This window comes from Artibeus jamaicensis, unplaced genomic scaffold (assembly GCF_021234435.1).
Source record: "Artibeus jamaicensis isolate MK-2021 breed Jamaican fruit bat unplaced genomic scaffold, CSHL_Jam_final contig_452, whole genome shotgun sequence".
Taxonomy (NCBI): domain Eukaryota; kingdom Metazoa; phylum Chordata; class Mammalia; order Chiroptera; family Phyllostomidae; genus Artibeus; species Artibeus jamaicensis.
The window spans coordinates 3,661,177-3,686,122 of NW_026521837.1; the positions used below are offsets into that span (position 1 = coordinate 3,661,177).

At 37.7% G+C, this 24,946-nt stretch overlaps 1 protein-coding gene across 6 annotated transcripts in view; it reads left to right on the top strand.

The window, feature by feature from the left end:
- ARHGAP24 (Rho GTPase activating protein 24) overlaps positions 1–24,946 on the top strand; it is a 513,936-nt gene that overhangs the window by 485,472 nt on the left and 3,518 nt on the right. For all 6 annotated transcript variants that reach the window (XM_053666367.1, XM_053666369.1, XM_053666371.1 and 3 more), the window contains 4 exons: positions 1,596–1,728; positions 6,399–6,472; positions 8,748–8,869; positions 19,324–20,401. In XM_053666367.1, the coding sequence (XP_053522342.1) occupies positions 1,596–1,728; positions 6,399–6,472; positions 8,748–8,869; positions 19,324–20,401 (1,407 nt within the window). The remainder of the gene's footprint in view (positions 1–1,595; positions 1,729–6,398; positions 6,473–8,747; positions 8,870–19,323; positions 20,402–24,946) is intronic.

A 24,946-nucleotide genomic window follows, 5' to 3' on the forward strand; every position in this document is an offset into this window, starting at 1 on the left:
AAAACTCAGAAGTCTCCTTTTCTACAAAATAATCTAAGCTTAATAAAGCACCTCTCCCCAAGTTTAATAACTTTTGATAATCAAAAATATATATACATTTGGTCATTTTTCTTTATTGTTTGTATATAACAGCATGTGGATATATATATGGGCACTGTAACACTGAAAAGCTAGTGTAACGTTATCACTCTAGGGAAGGGATAATATAATCCTCCCAGTCCACATCTTTTACCTTGATTTATATATAGCTCAAATAGTTCTATTCTTGTAAAATTACTGCAGCTTTGCTGCTAAGAATATTGCTGGTGGATGAAGAATGATTCTGCAGCCTTTTTTCCCCTCACAATTTTCACCTCCTCTCTATTAGTCTAGCTTTGCAATTGCACCATCTAGTGTTCATATGTCCTCAGTACTATATCTCAACTTCATTAGAAGCAAAATAATACTGGAAGTAACAAACAAGTTACCTTAAAAACAGAGGAAAGTCACTGTAATGAGTAGTTCAATATTCAAATACTAACACATATTTTTCTTAAATATATATTTCTTATTTATTATTATTGTCTCATTTATTGTTTTATTTCATAAATATTTTTCTATACTCTATGTGGTCATATAAATTATACACAATATACTCAATATATGGAAATTGTACTTATTTTATAGTTACTTTTATATTCCTCTATGTACCTACCTATATCTTAGCAAAATTGTCACTGTCTTTAAATGCAACACAACTCAACGCAGTCATGGATTAGAGTGGGTTGAATTCTAGTGGAACCAAAGATGGAAATAGTTTATTTGAATACTTGATTGAACTGCGTATTCTTCCCAGATTTTGGTTTTCTTACTACTGATGATTGCACCTTCACATGTCAGGTGCTTTACAAATTAGCATAAGAACCACAGAAGGGCTTTGACATGCATGAAGTAGAGTGGTTTGTCAGAAAAATATAGTATTTTTCTTATCTTACCATCCAGGCTTTTTTATGTCTATATTGTAAGAAAATAAATTTTGGAAAGTATTTTTAGGAGTTAATGAGCTTGGTCACAGTTTTTAAGACGTCCTGGAGATATGATTTTTATTTTCTTTTCTAGCTTTTGAGATGACATCTGTATTGTCTACCAGTTTAAAATTTTAAGAGAAAAATGCTTATCTAATTATGAAAAGAATAAAATTAATTGGTAAAACAGGTCCTATCAGATCAACTCTATTATTTTAACATTTGCAAAATGACTGCCAACATGCCTACTCTAACTTACCCCCATGTGAAAATGGAGGACCTCAGTCTTACCCTGTCAAATCCTGATGTAGGGGTCTGCTGTAAGTCTCAGGGTCTTTGAGGGTTTGCCTGCCACTCACACTTCATCTGGTCCCACTCTGAGATCTGGTCTCCCTAGTCTTTTGTCAGCTCCTGAGAGACAGGACACTCCCTCCCACTTTGGACTCTGTTTACTGGCTTTGCATTAATCAGGAAGACCTCCTTCCTGGTTATATTATATATATATAATCAAATATAATCAAATATAGAAAAAGTAAATAAAATGCCACCAGGTTCAGTCCAAAGACGGTTTTCACACTTCTGTCTCCACAGCAACACAGATGTGCACACAGTGGCGTCACTTCTCAAACTGTACCTCCGAGAACTCCCAGAGCCAGTCATTCCCTATGCGAAGTACGAAGACTTTCTGTCATGTGCCAAACTCCTCAGCAAGGAAGAGGAAACAGTAAGTCTATAAATTTATTTCTATGAAAGCTTTCGTTTGAGGGTTTTGTCAGTGTTCTTTGTCTTTAATTTGTAAGCTTTTCTTAGCCTGTCCTTGGATCATTTTCCACTATTCTGCATGTGGACATCACACACACTTAGACTTGATACACACAACCCAGGTCCCGTTTTTAATCCCTTCTCTTATAAAATAAAAAAGTGGCTGATTAACTGAAATTAGCACTCCTGGCCATTATGCTCCCCTACAAGGTTAATTGCAGTGCCAAATGCTCTATGAACAAAGTAAATGACTTACTTCATATTTCCTTTTTCATTGTGTGCCTCTTAAGGCACCTCAACAATGACACCTAAGACATCATGCCTATAGCCTATTTTTCAGAATTATGCAACCATCACCAAAATCTAATTTTAGAATGGTTAGCACATTTTATCACTTCGTACAAGCCTCATACCTGTTTTTCATGCCTCTCATTCCCCAGCTCTTGTCAACTACTAATCGACTTTCTGTCTTTACAAATTTGCTATTCTGGATATTTCATGTACATGGCATCATTCAATACATTGTCTTTTGCGACTGTTTTCTTTCACTGTTTTCAAGGTTCATCTACATGTACCACATATCAGTACTTTATTCCTTTCATCTCTAAATAATATTCTATTTCTTATCCATTCACCATTTGCAGAACATGTGTGTTGTTTCTACTGTCTGGCTGTTACTAACAGTGCTGCTGTGAACACATGTTTTCATTTCTCTTGGGTACATATTTAGGAGGTAGAACTGGGCCATATGTAACATTGTTTTCTAAAGAGGCTTCACCATGAAAAATCCCAGTGTCTGCAGGTTCCAATTTCTCTACACTTTGCCAACACTCATTGTCTCTCTTTTTCATCATAGCCATCCTAGTGTGTGTGAAGTGGTGTGTCAATGTGGTCTGAGTTGCAGTTCCCTGATGGCCGTTTTTAAATGTCTTTTCATGTACTTAATTGACTATGGGTATATTTTCTTTGGAGAAACATCATATTCAGATCATTTCCCAATTCCAGTTGGGTTATTTCTCTTATTATTAAGTTGTAAGAGTTCTTTGTTTACTAGGTCTGTCCAGAAGGTATCTAGGCATACACTGAAAAATAGAAATATTTATTGAAGAAGATACAAGATACAAGAAATATTGTACATAGGACAATAATATCTTAGTCCCCTTCAAAGTAGGCACCTTGGGATCTCACACAGTTCTCCCAGTCTCCATCAGCTGCTCTGTCATATTTTCCTGAATCTCATTGATTGTTTGAAATCTCTTCCCTTTCAAAGGGGATTTTAGTTTTGGGAAAAGCCATAAGTCACAAGGTGCCAACTCTGGGCTGTAAAAGGATTGAGTCATCTGGGTGATGTGATGTTTTGCCAGAAAGTTCTGCCCAAGACATGATGCACAAGTGGTCACATGGTCCTGTTGAAACTGCCAATCACCAGTTGCTCATAGGGCAGCCTTCTAAATCATCTGAATAGATCCCATAGAGAAATGTTCAAGCTTAACACAAAATTTGATGCACATTCATTGCTCTTCTAGCTCAGTTATTTTGAATGTGATCACCACATGTTACATGTTTACTCAACAGTGTCTACCACCCCAACTGACTAATACACTGAGGTCGTCATTGTTTACACATGTGCATTCCAGTCCACACTCCTTGGCTGCCAGGTTACACTGATGTCATGAAAACTGTTCTCATTATATTAACAGTGGCTGGACTCTTCCAGACTTTGTAATTTAGATACAAATACCTTATTAGATATATGATTTGAAAATAATTTCTCCCATTCCGTGGCTTGTCTTTATTTTCTTGATAGCTGTCCTTTGAAATACAAGAGTTTTAATTTTAATTAAGTTTAATTTACCTTTCTGTTGTCACTTGTGCTTTTACTCACATATCTAAGAAGGCTTTGTTCAACCCAAGGTCACCAAGATTTACACCCATATTTTCTTTTTTTCAGTACATATTATTGATTATGCTATTACAGTCATCCTATTCCCCCCCTTCATTCCCTCTACCCTGCATACCCCCTCCCACCAACATTTCCCCCCTTTAGTTCATGTCCATGTGTCATAAGTTCTTTAGCTTCTACAGTTCTCATACTATTCTTGCCCTCCCCCGTCTATTTTCCACCTACCATCTATGCTACTTATTCTCTGTACCTTTTCCCCATCTCTCCTCCTCCCCACTCCCCTGTTGCTAACCCTCCATGTGATCTCCATTTCTGTGGTTCTGTTCCTGTTCTAGCTGTTTGCTTAGGTTTTTGTTTTTCTTTTTGTTTTAGCTGCGGTTGTTAATGATTGTGAGTTTGCTGTCATTTTACTGTACATGATTTTTATCTTCTTTTTCTTAGATAGGTCCCTTTAATATTTCATATAATAAGGGGTTGCTGAGGATGAACTCCTTTAACTTGATCTTATCTGAGAAGCACTTTATCTGCCCTTCCATTCTAAATGAAAGCTTTGCTGGATAGAGCAATCTTGGATGTAGGTCTTCATCTTTCATGACTTGGAATACTTCTTTCCAGCCTCTTCTTGCCTGTCAGGTCTCTTTTGAGAAATCAGCTGAAAGTCTGATGAGAACTCCTTTGCAGGTGAATGCCTCCTTATCTCTTGCTGCTTCTAGGATTCTCTCCTTCATTTTAATCTTGGCTAATGTAATTACGATGTGCCTTGGTGTGTTCCTTCTTGGGTATAACTTCTTTGAGACTCTCTGAGCTTCCTGGACTTCCTAGAAGTCTATTTCCTTTGCCAGAATGGGGAAGTTCTCCTTTATTATTTGTTTAAATAGCTTTTCCACTTGTTGCTCTTCCTCTTCCCCTTCGGGTACCCCTATAATTCAGATGTTGGAATGTTTAAAGATGTCCTGGAGGTTCCTAAGCCTCTCCGCATTTTTTTTGAATTCTTGTTTCTTTATTATTTTCTGTTTGGTTGTTTCTTCCTTCTGGTCCACTCCATTGATTTCAGTCCCAGTTTTCTTCTCATTACTATTGGTTCCCTGTACATTTTCCTTTATTTCACTTAGGGTAGCCTAAACTTTTTCATCTAATTTGCAACCAAATTCAGCCAATTCTGTGAGCATCCTGATCACCAGTGCTTTGAACTATGCATCAGATAGGTTGGCTATCTCTACATTGCTTAGTTGTATTTGTTCTGGAGCTTTGATCCATTCTTCTGTTTGGGCCAATTTTTTTTGTCTTGATGCACCTGCAGTGAGGGGTGGAGCCTCAGGTGTTCACAAGGTCAAGGCAACCCAGTGGCTGGGTAGTGGCCACTGTATGTGGGGCAAGGGTCAGAGAGGGAATAATGGCATTTGTTCTGCTCCTGTTGACTTTCAGTCCCTTCCACCACTTCCCACAAGCAAACTGAGCCCTTCTGGTGCTGGTTCCTGGGTGAGTGGGCTTGTGTACATTCTAGGATTCTGTGGGTCTCTCCAATGAACTCTCCTGTGAGGCTGAGTCTCTTCAGGCTCTTCAACCCCCACAGGTGTTTTCAATCGGTGTTTTGAGGTTTTACTTCCCTGAGCTGGAGCCCTGGGTTGTGCAGTCTGTCTTGATCCCCAGTTTTGCTTGGTTTATCCATGCACAAATGTGTGACCACCAGGTCCACCAAACCGCCTTGCCTGCCTCACTGGGTCTGCCAGCCGCCACCTGCATGTCCATGGTTCGTAAGCTGCTGTTGCCTTGCACTCCCAGGGTCTGCAAGCCACTGCTTTTTTTTGCTGGGACCCCTCTCCTCCCAGCTGCCTGACTCCACTCCTCCTACCAGTCTGGATGAATGTGTCTATTTTAACTCATTGGTTATTCCATACAGTTCAATTCTCTATCAGTTCTATTTTTTTTTGTTTCTAAATTTTTGTTGTCCTCATTTTGGTTGTGCGAGGAGGCACAGTGTGTCTACCTATGTCTCCATCTTGGCCAGAAGTCCTTACCCCCATATGAGACTTTTATACCCTCAGCTCTTACATTTAGATATATGCTCTATTTTCAGTTAAGTTCATTTATGATATAAAGAAAGGGTCTAACATCATTCTCTGGAATGCTGATAGCCAGGTGTCTCACCACCATTTGTTGAAGAGACTATTCTTGTCCTATTGGATTTTCTAGGTACTCATAAAAATTGCTGCCTGTTATTATGTAATCTTGTCTGTGGCTGCATTTGCACTACAACTGAAGAGCTGAAGAGTTGAGTCAAGAGACCATATGTACTAAAAAGCTTAAAATACTTACTATTTGGCCCACTACAAGAACAAATCAGATTACATTATCTACCAGCTTTTCTGGGACCATTTATATTTTGGAGGAAGTTCTACAGTGAGACAAAACAATGCATTTAATTCCATTGTAAAATTTCCAGATGAATCAGGCTTTCAAACGCTCCATTCCATCCCAAACAATGTGTCCTGGACATAGCCAACCCTGAGAGACTTATGTGTCTACAGACGTGTGTCTGTGTTTTGATCATGCTGAAAATGGGAAGGACCCTCACTATATCAAGGTTACTTTCTTCCCCCCAGATAACCCCATTATAAGTGAGGCTATCTTCCATTTTAAGGCAAACATGAACAAATGTTTAAGCTATTTAAGGGGCTTCACTTAAATTTGTTTCTCTACATATTTATTCTCTTCTTCTTTATACTCAGGGTGTTAAGGAATTAGCAAAGCAGGTGAAGAGTTTGCCAGTGGTCAATTATAACCTCCTCAAGTATATTTGCAGGTAAGAACTGTCCTAGACAAGACAAGACTATATTTAGTTTGACACTAATTTATGTTGGACAATGAATAATACCATTTTACTGCTCCAAGCTCAGTGTTGGCCTTATAAAACTAAGAGTTTGACAGTGACCTCAAAGGTATCTTTAAGCACTAAAATTGCATGATTTTATAATTTGTTATTTCTGAAGTTTCTCTTAGCTCTAAATATTAAAGCTTTATTTCTTTGCACTTCAGTCAAAGTTGCTTGTACATGTACCATGTACTATTGTTTGAGATAAGGAGCACACTTCTGGGCATGAGGAACATTTGCAAGAGAGTCCAGTTTGACTACTTACCACTTATGTGTCCTCAGGCAATTTCTAAGTCTCATTGAATCTAAGAGTCTTGAATGGGTAAAATGGTAGTAAAAGCACACATCTCATACAGTTGTTTAAAAAGTTAAATTTTATTTTAATTAATTAATTTGTATATAGTAAGTACTCACTAAATATTGTTTTCTTTCTATTCCTCTCCCACATCAAGACTCATTGAAAAGACATCTGTAATTCAATTCTGTTAGAAAAATAGCTGCCTGGTAAAGCTCTCTCTCAGTGACCATTTTCAACTTAAAGCCTGGGATGGGAGGTGCCATGTCTGTGATCCTGTTTAAAAAACCAAATGTAAAATTGAAACATGCTAAATTTAAATAAAAAGATTGATGATTTACACAATTACAGAGTATCTTAAGTGACAGTTTCCCAGTCCATTTCAAAATAAATGTCAAATTTTTTATTCTTAACAGTGCATCATTTATATATGCTTTGCATGTTGTGATTAGATAAAATGTTCAGCAGACTAGGAACTATGGAGTTTAAAACTACTGTGAAATACTATGGAGTTCACGTCCACTGTCACTGACTAGGAATTGTAAAACCTCCTGCTATAAGTTTTTATGTTTCGGAAGCAAGCAATATTTTAGGTACCAGAATTGGAAAAAGCAAAACATAGTTTCACCAATATCATAAACTTATCAACATGCAAGGTTCTTATCCTAAGATTTGGAACTAATTCAAGCTAGTGTACTAGATAATAACATGGTTAAATTCTCTTTAAGTAAAAGAGGAAAAGGCTTGTTTGAGAACTTTATTGTAATTCTCTATCTTCACAATGGAAAAAGTCTTGAAACATTTAAGCAGACTTTTATCCAGCTCTTTCAAATAAGAAATGGTAATTTGACTTTTTGTCCTTTAATTTTCCTATAGTTTAGTCTGTATAACAGTAATGAACATGTGGAAATAGGCACCTTTATGAAAAGTCATGATGTCATAATTAAGAGCACCAACTCTAGTTTCAGTCCACCTGAGTTCAAATCTCAGCTCTTCCACTAATTAACTCTGTATCCTTGGAAAAGATTTTTAACCTCTGTAGTGCCTCATGTACCTTATCTGTGAAATGGAGATAATAATGGTATTTACCTCACAGAGACACCTTGAGAATTTACTGTTAGCAAAATGACTGACACATAATAAAATATATTAAATAACACATTAATAAGTTAATATTTATTTTTTACCATTTCTTTTATGTCTCATCAGTACAGTCTCATCAGTACTTACTAGCTATGAAATAACAGAAGCTCTTGTAAAAATGAAGAAGGGTTAGGAAATGAAAAAAATACTGAAAGATTACTGAAACAATCTCTCCAGCTAAAATTATTCAGGGAAAGGGCTATTTCATGCCTCTTATTCTTTAGCACCTAATAAATTGAAATTATTTGTGCTTGTAATTTTTCATATGAGTAGAACTGAGGTTTTAATTTAAACCGTGTTTGATCTCTTTTTTTTTTAACAAACTGTAAATTGAAAGCTCATGAATTACTTCATAAAGAGTGTTGATTCTTCCCCTCTGGAATAGGGATTGTACCAAATTATCTTATTTATAATTGTCAGCTTGAATATATATATTTAACACTTCATTGGAGGATTAGAAGGGAATTCATATTCTCCAATCTCAAGTCATGTTAATATTTTCTAAGCACTTGTTTTTTGTGACTGACAGAGGAAACCAAGTCAAGGCAGGCCAGAGATGGTACCTGGTATAATCCCTCAAGTTTGATTCTTAATCATTTGCAATACATTATATTGTCTCCACATTTAATTGTTTGAATTTCTAAGTAATTTTACCTACATAATCATTGCTTATCATATGTCACTTTATAAATACTTTCTAATGACCAATTTTATTCCATTGATAAATTTGATCTCATTGTGTTTGGTTCACATGCTTACACCCAACAGATTCTTGGATGAAGTACAGTCCTATTCTGGAGTTAACAAAATGAGTGTGCAGAACTTGGCCACTGTCTTTGGCCCTAACATCTTGCGCCCCAAAATGGAAGATCCTTTGACCATCATGGAGGGTAAGCACGTGATTATCTTATACCCTCATCAAAAAACAATCACTGTCTCCTGATTGGCCCGAACCTATTGAGCAAACTAGGGAAATACGTGAACCCATGGCAAGTCCATTTATTGACTCAAGATTTTCTAATGAAAAAAATCTTCTCTTTGGGAGTCAGGCTTTTTTTTTAGTTTACTAAATATAATAATTTAATAAATGATTCCTCTGTAACTTTACAATAATAAAAGGAACTTCTGTAAGTCATCTGTAAAATATTAAGTGAGAACTAGAAAATTCCAGTTCACTTTCTGAGCAATATAATTTTCAAAAAATTCACAAGTTACTATTATAATGTAATATGTTTTTAATTAATTTTGATTTTATTCATTCGATTTTAAGAGGTAGAGAAATATGATCCTCTATAAGACAATGTTGCTTATTTACCTGTGGGTTGAAATATGAAGAAATTCTTACTTTCTAAATTACCAAATGCCTAGAATTCTTCTCCATAGTGAACTGCTAGTTCTGCTTATTTCTATCAGGCCTCACCACTGGGGCACCTTTCTTCCCCATGGTCATTAATAGCGCCATTGTTTCCAGCAAATTGGCCTGATTGAATATTTAAGAATTTAATAGAGAAAAGGGAAGGAGAGAGAATAGTTATTTTCTATTTCTTTCTTTGTCGATTTAGTCTAGAACAAAATACCTCCTTCATAATGTTCCTTTCATGACAATTATAAGATTTTCATGCCTCTGTATCATGAAAGAGAGAGATAAAACTTTTAAGTGTTATCAGTTCAGCTTAGTTTATTTTGTCAAATATTGAAGTCAAAGTAAGTTGAACATTAGATATTTTTGCAGTAAAATAGTTGGTCCAGAAAACTTACTTTCTACCTGCTGTCTAAAAACCTTTTCTTATTATGAAGTAAAATATATAGAATAAATACCATACAGAAAACTATCACACACACACTTTCTCTTAATAATTATTATCAGGTAAACACTCTAGAAAGCACTGTAAGGTCAAGAAATATAACTCCTAGGCATCCGGAAAGCTCTGCCTTGTGCGCTGTCCCACCATCTTACTACCCAGACGCTTATGTCAGCAATTTCCCTGTATGTCTTTGTAGTTTTATCAACAATTTGGGCTTTCCTCAACATTCTGTTTACCCTTTACCATTCTTTTATTTGATATATTTAAGTCTATTTTAATAACCAATCCTTACAATTTATGTTGAAAAATTACAGCAGGTTATCCTACCTGTAGAGTTTCCCACAGCCTGAACCCTGCTGATTGCATATTCCTAATGCACTTTGGGTTGCTCCTCTGCCCTCTCTTTTCTAAAAATTAGGACCTTAATCAAATTCATGTCTGATATTCTCAGCAAGGCTATTCACTATGTTATATACCATCTGGTTTTCTCTATTTTGTGTGACCTTGGTATAATTCTTAAAACTGTTAATTCACTGGATGTTGAAATGGTAATATCCTAATTCAATGACTTTTTCCAATTTTTTAAATTGTAAATATACAAAACATAATATTCGCCATCTTGACCATTTTAAATGTATAATTCAGTGGTATTAAGTACATGCATATTGCTATGCAGATGTTATCACCATTTATCTCTAAAAGTATTCTCATCTGAAAAACAGAAGCTCTGTATCCATTAAATAGAACTCTTCTCCTCCCCCATCTCCTCACAAGTTCATTCCACGTACTCTGTCTCTGAATTTTATTTCTTTAAATACCTCCCATAACTGGAATCACACAGTATTTGTCTTTTTGTGACTGGATTATTTTACTTAGGGTAATGTCTTCAATGCTCATTCATGTAGTAGCATTATAGTTTTTTTAACTTAGTAATTGGAACATTTTTATTTTAAAAAAACAACACCTCTTTTCCTTAACTTCTACTTAGTAACCCAGTGGTAATTTTCATAAATAAAAGGCAGGATAAATGCTTCTTGGGTCTTTCCCTTTATTTATTAGTTTCTAAATAATAAAAAAGATTATTTTAAATTTAGTTTATTGGGGTGACATTGGTTAACAAACCCATACAGTTTTCAAGTGTACAACTCAAGAAAACGTCATTTGTACACTGCATCGTGTGCCCACTGCCCAAAATCAAGTGTCTTCCTGTCCCCCTTTGTCCCCCCTTTGTCCTCTTCCACCTCCCCCTATGTCCCTTTCCATCTGGCTATCAACATACTGTTCTGTGTGTCTATGAGTAATAAATATGTAATAAACATATATAAAATATATAATATATAAATATATGTATATATTTTGCTTAATCCCTTCAGCTTTCTTCACACAGTGCCCAAACCCCTCCTTTCTGACAGCTGTCAGATGTTCTTTGTCTTTGTGCTTCTGTTTCAATTTTGTTTGTTCAATTGTTTCATTCATTGTTGCTTCTTAACACTCTAACAGCGAGTTCTCCTCTTTCTTTTACTTCTTCCTATTATAAATATTATTAGTAACACTATTTTAAAACTATAATCATGAACCCATGTATTTAAGCCTATTTCATGGGTCAATGCATTGGAATGAAATTGGTCTTTGTAATAATTGTTTTCCATCTTTTGCCAGTTAGAAGCCCCCTTCAAGTTGCCTTCTGAGTCCTTCTGACACCACGTTACTAGTTCAGTGTAGCTTCCTTTCCTCTTAGTACTCCAGGACTTGCCAGGCTCATATGCTTCCTGCCCCAAACCTGTAATCAACTGATTTCCAAAGAGTTTAATTTCCAAAAAGGTTTTTAGTGGGCAATGGTATTTCAAGTCCAAAACAGTGATCCTCATTGCTACTGATTCGGTCATTGTTTCTAGGCCACTTAGTGGACAGAGTGCTGGTAGATATAAATTCATACCCATAGACATACTTATTATATGCATAACATATGTGCACACAATGTAGTAAAGACAAACTGCCTCAAAAGTTCACACTATACTTCCATTTCAAAATCATGACTATAGCATTTTTATTTATTCTTTCCTCTGCCATAGTTTTTTCTCCTTTCTTCTAAATATGAGTCCTAGTTTTCAGAAACAGTGGAAATAACAAAATTAAACTATCTAATAAATAATTATTTCCTGTACTGCTCATCATACACACATATATCCAAATAACAATATCAATACTACTAACACCAGTATAATTATTGCAAACCTTCAGACATGTTTTATATGAAGGGTCATCAAGGAACGTGTATCAAGGACGCATGGACAAAGCCAAAGGGGGGTAGGATCGAAGGTGGGAGGTGGGGATGGCTGGGGCAGGGGACAGTGATGGTGGGGAAATGGGGACAACTGTACTTAAACAATAATATAAACAGGGAAAAAACAAAAAAAGAAAAGAAAAACAATGAAAAAATGAAATGAAAATCTTCTAATTCTCCTTTTATTTTGTATATTTGTACTATATACTATATAGTCCCTTCCTTTTAGTTCTTATCTAGTCTTAGTTCCATAGGTAACTGTGCATTTACTGATCATCACTGGTGCTTCATGTTGCCTTCCTAACCTACTGGTTCTTAAAATGTGGTTTAGGAGTACCTGGGGGCCCCTAAGACGCCTTCATGAGGTCCCCAAATTCAAGTGTATCTTCATAATAATACTAAGATGTTATACTGAGATGTTTTTCACCCTTTCACTATGTCAACATTTGCATCAATGGTGAAAAAGCAATGTTAGGTAAAAAAAAAACCTGGCCTCTTAACTATGAACCCAGGCAGTGGTACCAAACCCCACTAAGCATTTCTCACTGCCATGCACTTGCAACAGAAAAAGTGACAATTTTACTCAAGAATGGTTTTGTTGCACAATAAAAAGAAATATTAACTGTCCTAAATCCACACCCTTCAGACCACACCTTTTTTACATTTTGGTGGAGAGATTAGCTGTATGTATAAAACAATTCTTCCACATAATGTTTTTTTTCCTTTTAAAATTTTTTAAAATATATTTTATTAATTATGCCATTACAGTTGTTCTATTCCCCCCTTCATTCCCCTCCACCCTGCACACCCCTCTCCCACCATTCCCCCCCTTTAGTTTATGACCACATGTCTCAAGTTCTTTAGATTCTATATTTCCCATACTATTCTTGCCCTCCCCTATCTATTTTCTACCTACCATCGATGCTGTACCTTTATTTTCTGTACCTTCTCCCCCCTCTCTCCTTCTCCCACTCCCCTGTTGCTAACCCTTCATGTGATCTTCATTTCTATGGTTCTGCTCCTGACCTAGTTGTCCTCTTAGTTTGCTTTTGTTTTAGGTGTGTTAAATGTAACACAATAATTAGTTCAAGGAAATGCATTAGTGTGAGTATTTGAGTTGAAAGCTATACAAACTGCTTTTTTTCATGTTTATATGAAAGAACAATGGACAAACTGTACTTATTCAGAGTTAAACATTTACAGACAAGTTTTCAAAAACAAACTAGGTTAGCCTTTTACTTTAAGAAAAGCACTGGCAGAATTTGTTGTCATTGATAAAACTTGAACTTTTAAGTAAAAAACTTTTATCTAACACCTTGAGCTTGACAGCTTCTTAATATTTAACCACTTTTCTGGTGAGATTGATTTGATATGAAAACAATCAAATGTCTTCCATATTCTAGAATTAAAGTCACCAGTAGTCAGAGGATCTGCATAATGCAGTGAGTTTTTCAAACACATGTGGTCATAAGCCAGGCGCATGTAAAACATCCATCAGTGTCCAGGTTAGCTTCTCTGCCTCACACAGCCACGCCTTCTGGGTTTCACATAGTACTCAAAACAGGGCAGCTTGCCTTCTAAAAATGTGCTGGCTTAGTTACAATCCTTGGTTTTAATTAACCTTCCATTTACTTTATCCCTATTGTCCTAGTCCAGCTGCATTTAGACTCCGCTCCCAGGTGTCCCTTGCATATGCAGCCTTGCCTTGAGGTGCTTTGGCTGGTCAGTGTTGTAAGCTCGGAGGGGCTGGATGACCCCAGCTTCTTCAGACTTGTCTACAGATTGCCTCTGTTGGATTAGACACATTCCCTCGCAATCTCACTGGCTGTTTTTAAATTAGCTATTTGCATTTTGCAGTGAATACCTATATCTTGGGGATTTTCTGTTCTCTGGCCCATTACTGCCTCCTCCTACTTCCTCTCACACAGCCATCAGTACCACACATGCCTTGTGATGACGGGGATGTCTCTAGCAACTTCTTTTTGGGGGTTTGAGAGGACACCTTGTCACCTAGTTTTGTTGTGAATATTGTCCATGAGTTGGGATTTGCTAACTAGTTGCTCTATGTTATGTGGGAGTTTATGCGTGGAGTTTCAGTACTATGCTGCCGTAGTATTCAATACCATCTTTCCAGAAGTCGGTGCATTTTTTGGTCTTTTTGTTTTAAGTTTCATTGTTGCTGTTTCAGAAGACATTCTTTAAAAATTACATAGTCTACCCTCCTCCTGCACACTGCCAATATTGTCACCAGAAGGAAGCAAAGCTGATCTGGAAAGAAGCAGGACCCAGAGCATGGAGTCTGAGGGCACTGAGGGCCTCTCTTTCTCCCTAACAAACCTGACACCCAATAAGAGAAGTAATTTTCTCTGAATACAGTGATAATATGTGCAAGTAGTAAGTATACAAGTAGACAAATAGATTTCTTTTGAAGTCGGGAGAAATGGAGCAGCAAAGTAATTTCATTTGTTGTTTTAATTTAGTTGGATCATGGAAGGTCTCAGTTCTGTGGTGCATCCATGGAACCAAACACTACTCAGCAGTGAAAAGAGTGAACTTCCAATACTTGCAACAACATGGACAGAGGCTGAAATTGTTATGCTAAGTAAATATGCCTAGACATGAAGACCTCATATTGCACACTTTCATTGATATGAAAATCCAGAAAAGGAAAAACTTAGTGACAAAAAGCAGATCAGTGGGGGCCACAGATGGGAGGTGGGAGTAAGGCTTGGCTGCTCAGGGGCATGAGGGAGTTTTCTGTTATGATAATGTGGTGTTTCTAGGACTGTCATTTGTCAGAAATTACTATGCATCTTACAGATACCTGCACATGTGCAAAATGACATGTAAAAGTTATTCTTGGCAAAAAATAAAAATTTGAAACTATATACACTGCTGCCATATCTAAGTATATATACCAAATATAATCTATAAATGTGTACATATGTGTTCTTTAAAGTTTCTGTGGACCTTTAAAGTAAAATTGAATTCTTATCCAATGCTTATGAAGAAAAATGCCTAAAATAGTATTTAAATTTAACCTGTGTAAAATTGTGTGTGGGGGGAAACTGCTGGGTCATACAGCCCAGTGCTACTGCCTAGTCTGCTTGGACCTGTCACAACACGGTCGTGGTTACAGCCACTCTGCCTGCATTACTTGTGCCTCCTGTTTCTCATTAACATTCTGCGGAAGAGAATGGCAGAAATGAGGGGGTGAAAATCAGTGCATGTAGTGACACACACTTCATCATAACTACCACGCTAGACTGTCCCAAATGGCCATAAAAATCGAAAGTCCCTTTACAAGAAACTGTTGCCATTTACTATCCTGGACACTAGATAAGGGCAAAGCCTCCCAGGATGGAAAAGATTTCTACATCTTTAGGACACTGACATGCACTCTACATTTTGGCATTGCTATTCACAGACTCATCATGGAGACCTTGCGGATGTCACTTTTCAAGTAATTAAATGTCCCACACAGTTCATGACTGTGATGGGAAGTAGTGATTCTTCACTGCTTAATATGTTAATATTCCAGTAATGGGAAAAAGCTTCATTTTCCCCAAATTCCAGCCAGAGTCATATATAAGAGAGGCAGCCAACATTTAAAAGTATGTCTGTCTTAAGGGCAAATAGTAAAATAGAACTAAGTACACACGTCTTCAAACACAGTACATGATGGTGGCGATGTTGACAGCCTTTCTAACGATACCAAAATCTTTTAATCAGATTCACTGCTACATGCATTGCAAATGGATGGCATTCAGAGATTACTCAAAGAGGAAAGATGGCTATATAATACCATTAATTTCATTCAGGCTTTTTTCTTCAATAGATTCAATAGATTTTTGTCTTGTATTTAGTTTCTTATATAGAATAAATGTCAAGTTTACTTACTACTAGAGTTTAAATCCAACAGCTAAAATATAGTAGGACAAGAACCTGACATGAAGTAAGAAAACGAGTCCTTAAATTTCACCTTGGTCACATCATCTGTGTGGCCCTGAACAAAAGTGGAGCCTCTCTGAACCTCAGTTTTCTCATGTGGAAAAAAATGTTAAATACTATCTCAGTTTTTTCAAAACCTAACTTAGAAGACATAAGTGAAACCTTTCCCTGTAACACAATGTTTCTCAAACTCTAGTGCAAATTCTGATTTCAGAGGCCTGCAGTGGGTCCTGAAAGCTTCCAGGTGAAGCCAGGGCCACTGTCCTGTTATAGCTGCTGTTGTCCAAGAGCTGGTTAGAAGTATAAAATTTTGTGCCCCAATACTTACATTTTGACAGAATCTCCAGGTAATTTGTATAAATATTAATGCTTAAGCAACACTGATCTAGCATTAGACCTGAAACATGGGAGATTCTTATTTTAAATATAAGTTTTAAATCATCACAGAAGATGTGTGAAGCATATAGATAGACATAACACATTTTTTCCTATTCAAAATTTGATGTGAGTTATATTCAGGGCCAAATCTTGTGTAGGTTCTGCTTTAAGCTAGAGTCAGGCTTGCACTCTTGCTAGCCACTCAGCTAGCAGCTGTTTCAGTAGAAATCTGCACTGTCAACAGCTCTCATCATCATCTTCCTCACCAAATCTCATGTTTTAAGTATCCTATATAGAAACCATACTTACTAACATGTAAATTGTTTCCCTACATGTATTTCTTCAAAGGTTACTCTTATGAGCTTTTTATCCATGCGATGTAAACTGAGTTAACACAACAAATTAATACAGTTCAAGCCAAAGTAAAGATGATTGATGTTTACATTAGCCTGTACTGTGTCATTGTGGGTACATGAATACAATTAATACTTAAAAGGATTGTTAGGGAAATTGGGTCCCCCAAGTTAGGAAAGTAGTTTAGAAGCTGAGTTAATGGTGTCAGCCAGCTTTAAGGGATTAGAGCCCATATTGTAAGTCAGTGAGGAATATGTAAATATATACTTTGAGATTTCCACTAATATGCCATTAACCTGATAAGCCCATTAATTTTAAAATAAATTACTGTTTTCAATAATAGGTCAACTTTTCTATCCATTTTGTCCAAATGATTATTACTGTCTGAAACTTGTGTTGATTTCTAATTCATACTTTACAGTGCATAGTAAAAATATGAGGGCCAAATGGGAACCATGATTATTTTCATCCATGTAAAGGAATTATATTCTTTCTTGAAGGTCTTCTCTTTCTTTAAAATGCTCTGAAGTTTGGAGTTCCTTATAGAACAGATTTACTAATGACAAATTCTCTCTCTCTCTCTCTTTGTTTTTATGTTTATCTAGGAATGTCTATTTCTTCTCCATTTTTGAAGCATGGGTTTGCTGGGTATAGAGTTCTTACTTAATAGTATTTCTTTCAACATTTTGAATATTTCATCCCACTGCCTTTGGCCATGAGAAGTGATGATCTTACTGAAGATCCTTATACATGAGTTGCTTCTTTCTTGGGCTTTCAAGGTTCTGTCTTTGTTTTTGCTTTAAGAAAGTTGAATGATGGTAGTTCTGGGTGTGGGTCCTTTTGCATTTACCTTGCTTGGAACTTGCTGAGCTTCTTGGATGTATAGATTCTGGTTTTCCTTCAAATTAGGATTATCCCAGCAACTATTTCTTAAAATATGCATTCTGTTCAATTCTCTTTTACTCTCCTTCTTGAGACTACCATTATGTATGTGCTGACACACTTAATGATGTTGCACAAGTCTCTGAGGCCCTGTTCATTTCTCTTCATTCTTTTGTCTTTGTGTTTCTCAGATTGGATAACCTCAATTGTCAGCTAATGATTAAGCAAAGATTTTCCTAAATGTCTAGAGCCAATAAGCCTCCCATTTTTTACCAAGGGATTCTGTGTGCATGTTAAGGTGAACCTTCAACACTCAGCCAGGCAGTGTACAACTCTGCCTTAGCCTCCAGTTCTGGCTGTGCAAAGCTTCAATACCAGCCAGAGGTGAGAGAACAGGGGTGTCTCAATTTTTTCCTGAACATGTCAACAGCCCTGGGCTTATGCAGAATCCTGAACATGCACGTCCCCTTCTAGATTCCCAGGAGTAGATCATTGCCTTTCAAAACTTCTCATGGAAATATTTCTTCAATTTTTTAAACTTTTTGGTTAGCCTATTGTTTGTTCCAACTGTTATCCATTGTTTCAGGCAGCCGTGGTGTTAAACAAAAAAGCCCCATATTATACTTGAAAAGTGCTCCTGAGAAAAATGCTACTCACACTGTTCATACTCCTAGTCAGACAAAATGAGCTGGCCTCATTAGTGGACTTTCCAGGCCACCACTAAATAGGTCAGACAGTGACAGTGCTTTAGCTATGGAGCTCTGAAGGAGTTTTAACCCTGTTCTGCCCGCTGCAGGGGCAGCCAGGCTGCCAGTGCCCACTGTGATGGAGGGGAGTTGGGTTTCAAGGCAACTGCAGAACTAAAGGAGAGAAACATGGGAACAAGGAAAGTAAAATACCTCAGAGCTTGCTGTTATTACTGAGATTCAACAATTTTTCTTGAGTAAACAATTTCCAGATTGCACTAAATCTTTGGTTAGTTTCTATATTTCTAAAAATGTTGATTCAGGATTTTTTTTTTAATTTGCTTTTATGGAAGAGAGGATTTTTGGAGGTCCTTACTACACCATTGTGGTTACTGCCACTTAAAATACTCTGAGGCTTTTGAAGAGTGAACAAAAGTCATATGGAACTGTATTGTTTTGGTGTGTTAGAAAGACAGACCATATATCCATTAGAGATTATATTGGTTTCCACTTAACAGAGGCTACTAAAATATCTTGACAGTTTGGCATCATTGTCAGATGAGAGATCACAGTGACATCCTCCTGAGGAATATTTCTCATAAATAAATGTCAGACTTGCAAGGAATGTTGTAAAATGATCAAGAGCCTGGTCTTTGGAACTAGCCAACTCTAGGTTCAAACCCCAAGTCTGCTCCTTATAGCTTTGTAACCTTGGCCAAGTTATTTAAAATTCACAGAGTAATGACAGTAACTATCTATTTATAGATTAATATTAAAATCCAAGTAAACTAACAAGAGCAAAGTGCTCAGTAGAGTTCATAGCACAGAGTAAATTCTCAAGAAATTTTAGTCTGTATTGTCATCGTCATCAAGAAGAATCTAGTTTAGCACTGCTAACAATGCGGCATAGTCACCTGAATGTCATGTTTTCAGAGTCACTTTCAAAATGGGAAGTAAATCAGAACTATTTCACTCATATGACTTTGTTTTCTATGCAATTCCAGGTACCGTGGTGGTCCAGCAATTGATGTCAGTGATGATTAGCAAACATGATCACCTTTTCCCCAAAGATACAGAACTGCAGAGCAAGCCCCAAGATGGAGTCAGCAACAACAACAATGAAATCCAGAAGAAAACCACCATGGGTCAGCTACAGAACAAGGAGAACAATAATACCAAGGACAGTCCTGTTCGGCGGTGCTCTTGGGAGAAGTCTGAGTCTCCCCAGAGAAGCAATGTGGATAACGGATCCCCCACAGCTCTGTCAGGCAGCAAAACTAACAGCCCAAGGAACAGTGTCCACAAGCTAGATGTCTCTAGGAGTCCCCCTCTTATGGTCAAAAAGAATCCCGCCTTTAATAAGGGCAGTGGGATTGTCACCAATGGGTCCTTCAGCAGCAGCAATGCAGAAGGTCTTGAGAAAACCCAAACCACTCCCAATGGGAGCTTACAGGCCAGAAGGACCTCTTCACTGAAGGGGTCTGGTACCAAAATGGGCACCCACAGTGTACAGAATGGAACAGTACGGATGGGCATTTTAAACACCGACTCCCTTGGGAACCCCATGAGTGGTCGCAGCATGACCTGGCTGCCCAATGGTTATGTGACCCTGAGAGACAACAAGCAGAAGGAGCAAACAGGGGAGTCTGGCCAGCACAACAGGCTCTCCACCTATGATAATGTCCACCAGCAGTTCTCCATGATGAACCTTGATGACAAGCAGAGTGTCGACAGTGCCACCTGGTCCACCTCCTCCTGTGAGATCTCCCTCCCTGAGAATTCCACTTCCTGTCGCTCCTCTACAACCACCTGCCCAGAGCAAGACTTTTATGGTGGGAACTTTGAGGACCCTGTTTTGGACGGGCCCCCACAAGATGATCTTTCCCACCCTGGGGACTATGAAAACAAAAGTGACCGGAGGAGTGTGGGAGGTCGAAGTAGTCGTGCCACCAGCAGCAGTGACAACAGTGAGACCTTTGTGGGCAACAACAGCAGCAACCACAGTGCCCTGCACAGTCTAGTGTCCAGCCTGAAACAGGAAATGACCAAACAGAAGATAGAGTATGAGTCCAAGATAAAGAGGTGAGGAAAATCTGGGGCTCCTGAGGGCCGGGGAGCCTCCTGCTGTGGGGCAGGCTCCCACAGACAGTTAAACAAGCTGGTCCCAGAGCCAGAGGCCCGACTCAAGTCCTGGTGTTACCCCTCGGAAGCTGTGGGACTTTGGAAAAGTTCACTTTATCTCTGTGAGCTTCGTTGTCTTAATGTGAAAAGTTTAAATACGAGTAGTATTTTTCTCAAAAGCATGTAAAAATCATTGAGCACTGTTCCTGGCACAGAGGAGGTGCCCAATAATGCTATGTGAATCGTTCCAGAGGCTGGTTAGTGGGGAGCTGTGAGGGGGCAGATGGAGGATGAGGGGCCTGTTTTCACTGACAGGAAAAGGATGAAGTGAGGGGAAAGAGAAATCGTAGAAATAAACAGACCTTTTATAATTTTTCAATTGTTGAGTGCCGAGAGAGTGCCCGCCACCTGCCAAGCTCAGTTCCAGATCCGGAGGACGTAGCACACTCAGCCTCCGTCCTAGAATGTGCTTCCACTGCCCCGGGGAAGACAGACAAATGAGCAAACCAGGCCCTGTGCTAAGTAGAAGACCGAAGTGGGGAATGGGGAAGGGCGTGCTGGTGAGGTGTGAGTCCGGGCGCAGGGCCTCACGGCAGGTTATAGGGAAGTTGTGTGAATACGTGGCAGAGGAGTGAGTGGAAATGCCATGACGTGGGCTGGGCTAGGGGCTCAGGGACATAACAGGACACAGGCGACAGGACTTTGGGGATCAGATTAAGTCTTCGGCTTTTGCTCTGAGATTGGAATTCATGAAAACTTTTGAGAAAGGGGATGACATGAAGTGTATTTGTATGGACAAGAAAAATTGTAGCCTAAATTAGAAGCAAAAGCAAAACTATGATTCATAAGGAAACAGCTATGCTAAAACCTAATTTATGTCAGTTTACATCCTCTGATAAGATGGCCAAGGTAGGAAGCAGTTTGCTTAGCAACTTCTCCAGGAAAGCAACCCGGGCAAGATCAGGGGTGTTGGCTAAGTGTCCTGTGTTCACAGTGTCCCTGACTATCAGAGGGTCCGTGGACTGGAGAGGCAGGGATTCAGAGAATGGGGCCCAGGACTCACAAATATCATCTTGTACTGGAAACCTGAAAGTCATCCACGTTTCACTGAGATCACAGAAATGGCAAGGCTGATTGTTTTTATGTTCCCCTTTCAGCATAGTGTAGGCACAGGAGAGAGCACTGGGCTCCCAAGTCAGGAGAAGGCCTGAGGCCCAGTTCAGTGTGAGGGAGCCCCTCCTGTGGTCTCGGCGCAGGCTCAGGCCCTGTGTTGTGGTGACCTCTTCCTGTGCAGGTGGCCCAAGGCCCTTCTCATTTGTGACCGTCAGTCTTTGTCCTGCCTTGCTGCTTCTATGGCTCCAAACCCCATGGGGCTTATATATATATATATATATATATATATATATATATATATATATATATATATACATTATATATGTAAACATTTTATATTAATATATTATATAAATATTATGTAAATATAGTTGACTTTCTTTTGCTGTTTCCCATCCATTTATTAATTACCAAGCCAAAAGATACATATTTTCAAGAGCTATGATAGAGTAAATATAAAATAAAATACTATTTATATGTTAGATTGGAAAACTACTTAGAAAGTAATTTTTGTAAACTTTACTGAATGGAAACTTGGTTTGAATTTTCCTATATAATGCCAAGTAACAGTGAGTTTAAATAAGAATGAAAACAGCATCTGAATATCATTTTTAGGACCAGTGGCTCCCAGACCTCCTAATTGCCACCAGTGTGTGATGGTAAATTAGCACTTAGCACTGGGGGACAAGAGGTACCGGTCGAAACTTGCATTAGGATAGGAAACAAGTTATTATGAATGGCTGGGAGATTAACATGTTAATTTACAAGGACATTGGTAATACATTTATGTTCTGAACCCATGGTGCATCTCAGAGAGTTTAGTAAAAATCCCAGAACTTTCAACAGCGTGTCCTCACACTGGGTCCTTTCCCTGCAGCGTCTCTACTGCCTTACAGCTAGAGGCAGAGGCTCACAGTGAAGGAGGGCCGAGGAGCTACCACGACCCAGCTCAGAGAAGTTCCTGTTCACAGTTAGACATTTCTCTTTAAAATTATTTTAACTCCCCCCACAGGACTCGAAGTATTGAGGTTAGTTACAATGATGATATGTGCATGATACATACATACATTCCTACATACATAGCTCAATAGGTGATAGATAACATTTTACTTTATCATTCATTGGACACAGGCATTTTAGTTTTTAAACATGTGACTTTGGTGATCTCCCTGTCCCACAAATTTCTTCCCTTATTTATGTAGTCAGAAAAATTTGTTTTTGTGATATCAATTATTTGATCTTATAAAAACTATTCTTTTATTGTTGGTTTGGGATTTTATATATGACCAATAGATCAAGTCTGTTAATCAAGCTATTTAAATCTTTTACATGTCTCCTAATTTTTATCAGATAGATTTGTAATTTCTAACAAAGTTACCTTAAACTCTCCTAATTTTTATGGATTCATTCATTTCTCCTTATAATTCTAGTTTATATTGAATAATTTGAGGCTACTCTCCTAGATGAATAAAAGGTCATAATTATTTATATATCCCTGATGAATTGATTTTTTAAATCATAAGTAATGTTCATCTTTAATTGCAGTAATGCATTTTGCTTGAAAGTATAGTCTTTCTGATATTAATATGGCTATGCCATTTCTATGTTAATTAGTAACTTTCTGCCCTATCTTTTCCATGAACTTTCAGCCTTTATTTTTATTTGATCTGAGAGCTTATATATTTTTTAGTTCTGGGATATTTGTGTCTATCACCTTCTGGTTTATTTCATCTCCCTCATTTTCTCAAATTTCTGTTTCTACAACCCTTATCGAAGTATGTTGGACCTTCTAATCCATGCTCTATCTCTGTTAATTTCTTTTTTTTATATTAAATTTCTATCTTTCTCATTCTGTGAAGCATTCTGGGTAAATTTTTCTCAGACCTCTTTTCCAGTTTACTAATGTTTTTCTTTTTAAGATTTTTTTTTAAATTTTTATTTATTTATCTTTAGAGGGGAAGAGGAGAGAGGGAGAGAAATATCAATGTATGGTTGCCTCTCATGAGTCCCCTGCTGAGAACTGGCCTGCAACCCAGGCATGTGCCCTGACTGGGAATCAAACCGTGATCCCTCAGTTCGCAGGCCTGCACTCAATCCACTGAGCTACACCAGCTAGGGCTTTTTTAAGATTTATGTTTAATTATAGTTAACATAAAATGTTACATTAGTTTCAGGTGTACCACACAGTGACCCAACATTTATAAACCTTACAAAGTGATTGATGACACAAGTCTAGTAACTATGTGTCATTGTATGTGGTTATTACAATGTTATTGACAGTATTCCCTGTGCTTTACGTCCCTGTGACTTATTTTAGAACAAAAGTTTGTGCTTTTTAACCTTCTTCCCCTGTTCCTCCCGCCTCCACCCTCCTCCCTGCAGACTGCTACCAGTTTGTTCCCTGTGTCTGTGACTTTGCTTGTTTCCTTTTGTTCATTCAGTCGTTCTGGTGTTTAGATTCCACATATAAGTGAAATCATAAGCATTTGTTTTTCTCTGTCTCACTTATTTCACTTACCATAATACTCTCTGGGTTCATCCATGTTGTTGCAAATGGCCAAGTTTCATTATTTTTTATGGCTGAATCAGGTTCCATTGACCATATGTACCACATCCTCTTTATCCACTCATTTATCAGTGGATACCAGCTTCGCTCCATAGCTTGGCAATTGAGAATAATGCTGCACTGAACATAGGGGTGCATATGTCTTTTCTAATTACTGTTTTTTAATTTCAGGTAAGTAACTAGAAGTAGAATTGCCACATCATACAGTAATTCTATTTTTCATTGTTTGAGGAATCTCCATACTGTTTCCCACATGGAATGGCTGCACCTCATTTATAATCTCACGAACAATTCATAAGTGTTTCCTTTCCTCTAGATTGTCATTGGTTGTCTTTTTGTTAGTGGCCATGCTGACAGGAGTGAGGTAACAATACCTCATTGTTGTTTGGAATTGCATTTGCCTGATATTTAGTGACGCTGAGCATCTTTTCATGGGTCTATTGACAACCTGTACATCTTCTCTGCAGAAATGTCAAGTCCGGTTCTCTGCTCATATTTTAAATTGGATTGTTTGCTTCTCTGTGTTTTTTTCTTTTTTTACTAGTTTATTATGTTTTATTGTTTTTTCCATTACCATTTATCTTCCTTATTCCCTTTTCCTTCTCCATCCATCCTCCATCCCCCCTGCAGTCACCACACTGTTGTTCGTGTCCATGAGTACCATGTTGAATTGTATGATTCTTTTTGTGTATTTTAGACATTAACCACTAATCAAATATATTATTTGCAAATATTTTTTCATTCAGTAGGTTGCCTTTTATTCTTGTTGATGGCTTCCTTCATTCTGCAGATGCTTTTAAGTTTGATTTGGCTGTATTTGTTAATAT